At 49.0% G+C, this 3789-nt stretch overlaps 1 protein-coding gene across 1 annotated transcript; it reads right to left on the reverse strand.

Moving 5' to 3' along the window:
• Positions 1-612: 612 nt before the first annotated feature.
• Positions 613-3375, reverse strand: fzd9b (frizzled class receptor 9b). Its single transcript, XM_059331982.1, has one exon. It carries the CDS (start codon positions 2891-2893, stop codon positions 1136-1138), a length of 1758 nt encoding a protein of 585 aa, XP_059187965.1. The 5' UTR covers positions 2894-3375; the 3' UTR covers positions 613-1135.
• Between the last annotated feature and the right edge of the window lie 414 nt (positions 3376-3789).

Below are 3789 nucleotides of genomic sequence, written 5' to 3' on the forward strand. Positions count from 1 at the left end.
TCCATGAGCCACAAACCACATATAAACTTAAATATTAAGTGTATAATCCATCTACTCAGTGAACAACCACAATTCTGAGTCCCTGAGCTAAACTTAAATCAGTCAGTGAAACCATGCAATAAGGCTGAAATCCACTGCAGACTCGTCCTCTCAGATCAAAGTGCTGAGTGTTTGCACGGGGATCAAATGGAGCAGCGAGAGGGCAACAACAATGATTTTGTGGAAGGATTAAAACAGCCATTAATTAAATATATTCCTCCGCTCCTGCATTTTTTAAGATGGTGATGCAAACATGAATACTTGCCACGGTTTGTCACTCTATTCATCAGTGATTCTCTTTGAGGATTATTGTTGGGGACGCCTCTGGGATGTGTAGCATGCACTTGGAAGACAACACATTTGGCAGGGAGCCCCGATTTTTAAAAAAAAGGGGAAAAAAAGAAGAAGTGTGAATCCCTGGAGAAGAATAGCAGGAAAATCAGGAAAAACAAGCCAGAAATGAGCAATCATTTGTGTCTATTAAATCTGAAACAGTTTAAGAGTGTAAAAATGGTTAAAAATGCATCATAAGCTACTGTCAGATGGTGACAAACAATAACACCAGGCAACAAGGAACATTAATTCCACAAATTTATTATCCTCCAAAAAGGCCAGAACCAGAGTTCTTATAAAAGGCACTTCATTTCCCTTTACCTTTTAATAAATGCATCTAAACAACAAATCTGATAACTTTAAATTAAATATATTTACAATAAATAAAACATTTATACAGATTTATACAGTTAATCATGCCACTTTTTTAGGGAGGAGGATATTTCCCAGGATACCTCCCAAACAGTCTTTTTTTTCTTCTTTTTTTTGCTTTGAAACACTGGGCATGTCTACTGCACAGAACACTATGAAACAGAAAAATATGGGTAACAATACTGAACATTTCCCTTTATGCATTGAATACTGTTTATAGATAGTTTCTCATAGTGACGCTTGTACCTGTGTGTCCCTCGGCAGCAGCAGAGCAGAAAGTTCAATTCAACCACTCATCTTCTTACAAAGTCTTTAGCAGCTCCTTATTCAGGGCATAAGTGTGTGTGGTTGCATTTGGCAGTGTGTGTTTATGTGTGTGTCACGCTCCGTCTCAGACGTGTGTGGGGTTGTCTGAGTGCAGGTCAGTCTTGGCCATGTGCAGAACCACAGCAGGAGATTTGTAGTGGCAGTGTGTGCTGCCGCAGCTGACGCCGCTGCAGGGTTTCCTACTTCTAGTCCTGTCTGTCAGCTTCCGGCTGCACAGGCCCTGCCAGGTCTGCAGGGTCTTAGAGCTCCACACCCACACGCCGCTGGTGATGCCCACCACCAGCGACATGAAGATCTTCAGCATGAACACGGCCACCGTGGGCACGGACGTCTGCAGCGAGCAGTCGCTGCTGAGGCCGTTAAACGAGCCACACTTCATCTGCTGCCCCCTCAGCTTCCAGTAGTCCATGTTGAGCCTCTCGTAGAAGTAGCAGACGATGACGCAGGTGGCCGGCACCGTGTAGAGGATGGAGTAGATGCCGATTTTCACCATGAGCTTCTCCAGCTTCTCCGTGTTGGTGCCCTCTGTCTTCATCACTTTGCGGATGTGGAAGAGAGCCACGAAGCCCGTGAGGATGAAGGACGTGCCAATGATCAGGTAGCAGGACAGAGGGATCAGGACGAAGCCCGTGAGCGCCCCTGAGTCCATGCTCCCCACGTAGCACAGCCCCGTCAGCTCATCTCCAGCCACTTTCCTCATCGTGAGGATGATGATGGTCTTCAGAGCGGGGATGCCCCACGCAGCCATGTGGAAGTAGTTGCTGTGGGCTTCGATCGCCTCGTGGCCCCACTTCTTCCCTGCAGCCAGGAACCACGTGAGGGTGAGGATCACCCACCAGATAGACGAGGCCATGCCGAAGTAGTAGAGGATGAGGAAGACGATGGTGCAGCCTGTCGACTCCAGCCCTTCCTGGATGATGTAGAGTTCCCCGTGCTCCCGGTCGCAGGCGATGTTCTCAGCCCCGGCTACAGAGCGGATGATGAAGGCCACAGAGTAGACGTTGTAGCACATGGAGAGGAAGATGATGGGGCGCTCGGGGTACTGGAAGCGGTGAGGCTCCAGGAGGAAGGTGAGGACTGTGAAGGCGGTGGAGACGAAGCAGAGGATGGACCACACTGTCATCCAAATGAAGGCAAAGTCCTTGTCCTGCCTGGACCAGAAGACGTCCACAGCAGGGGAGCAGCGTGGCGCGCACGACTGGCTCTTCTCCACAAACTGGAACTTGTCTGGGTTCTCGCAGGAGCCCATGCCGCCCGGAGAGCGCCCGCTGCTGGTGCCCGGCTGCCTGGGGCGAGGGGGCACGGGAAGCATGCCTTCACCTTTCTTGCCCTCCGTCCTGGTCTCGTTCTCGGGGGCCTCCATGCACAGGGCGTTGGGGTCGTTTCTGGTGGGCAGCTTGGAGCAGTCAAGCGAGTCGGGCCAGGTGTAGCTGAACTTCTTCATGATGGGGGCACACCTCTCCCGGGCCTGCTCACACATGGGTCTGCAGGCGGGGATGGAGGTGGACACTTTGTCTGTGCACATGGGGGCGTAGAGGGAGCAGAGGAAGAAGCGGAGATGTACATCACAGCCATAAGCCACCAGAGGAGCAAACTCGTTCAGCTTGATGGCAGCCTCCTTCTGGTCATCGTGGTCCATGAAGTTGGGCATCCGGGTCAGGTTGTAGCCGATCCCCTCGCACATGGGGATCACGATGGGCTCGCACTTGGCCGGTCTGCCTCGCTCCAGGTCGTAGGAGCCGATCTCAAAGCTGGAGCCAGAAATCACGAGCAGACACCACAAAAAAATCACCACCTTCAGCGGACAACCATCCATGCTCATTGTTTTAGTCAAAAACTGAGCTCCGTCTTTTAAAAATGACCATAAAAAAAGTCAAAAACACGGGGTCGGTTACAGAGAGGTCCCCCGTTATTTCCCCATTGGCAGCTCCAAATGTTGCCGTTACCGCAAAAATACTCCAAAAAAAACAGCTTTACACAGAAAGTAGCGAAGTGTTCAGTTATTTAGAGTTGAATTAAATCGATTAATCCCACAGACAGTCGACATAAAGGTCCGTAACTAAGACGTGACAGTCGGAAACTTCGACAAACAATGGAGGAAAATCATCTAAATCTCACACCGAGAGCTGAGTGTAAATCCTCACACCGACCCTCAGTAACCGTGGATGAAAAGCTGCTATCAGTTTGCAGTTTCCAGTTTGCTGCGGCTCCCAAAAAGGCTGTTTTAGCCGCGACTCCTCTTGTCTGTCTGTCTTTTCCGTCTGTCTGTCGGCTCTCTGCTGCTCGTCCTCCGCTTTCAGGCTCGACACTGAAGTTTGAGAGCCGCTCAGTGGGACTTGAGTCGGGGAGAGACCAGGAGGAGGAGGAGGAGGGCGCTAGTGACGCTCACATTTCAGCCGGCAGCACCACACAAGGAAAATTATCAGACAGATGCTGGAGGATGGTCAAATACCTCGGATATTTCTCAATTTAAACCCCTAACTTGAGTGAAAATTATACAACAATGTCAAATACTAATTTACAGGTGAAAATAATGCCTTCAAAATGTATATTATTAGTTGCATTATATCGTCACACTGTTAAAATAATCGCCTAAATCGTTTTGATCATGAGATTTAACCCCTTTTAAGATAATCACTTCTTTGAAAATTTGCCACATTCCTAGGCATCAGATAAGAACCCAGCTAAGAAGAGCTAGAGGGAGATTGTTTATTTATC

The sequence above is a fragment of the Centropristis striata genome, chromosome 4, assembly GCF_030273125.1.
Source record: "Centropristis striata isolate RG_2023a ecotype Rhode Island chromosome 4, C.striata_1.0, whole genome shotgun sequence".
NCBI classification, from domain to species: domain Eukaryota; kingdom Metazoa; phylum Chordata; class Actinopteri; order Perciformes; family Serranidae; genus Centropristis; species Centropristis striata.

Bases quoted from the DNA above. Each gene is read 5' to 3' on its own strand.
- fzd9b (XM_059331982.1), bottom strand. From the start codon at position 2,893: ATGAGCATGGATGGTTGTCCGCTGAAGGTGGTGATTTTTTTGTGGTGT.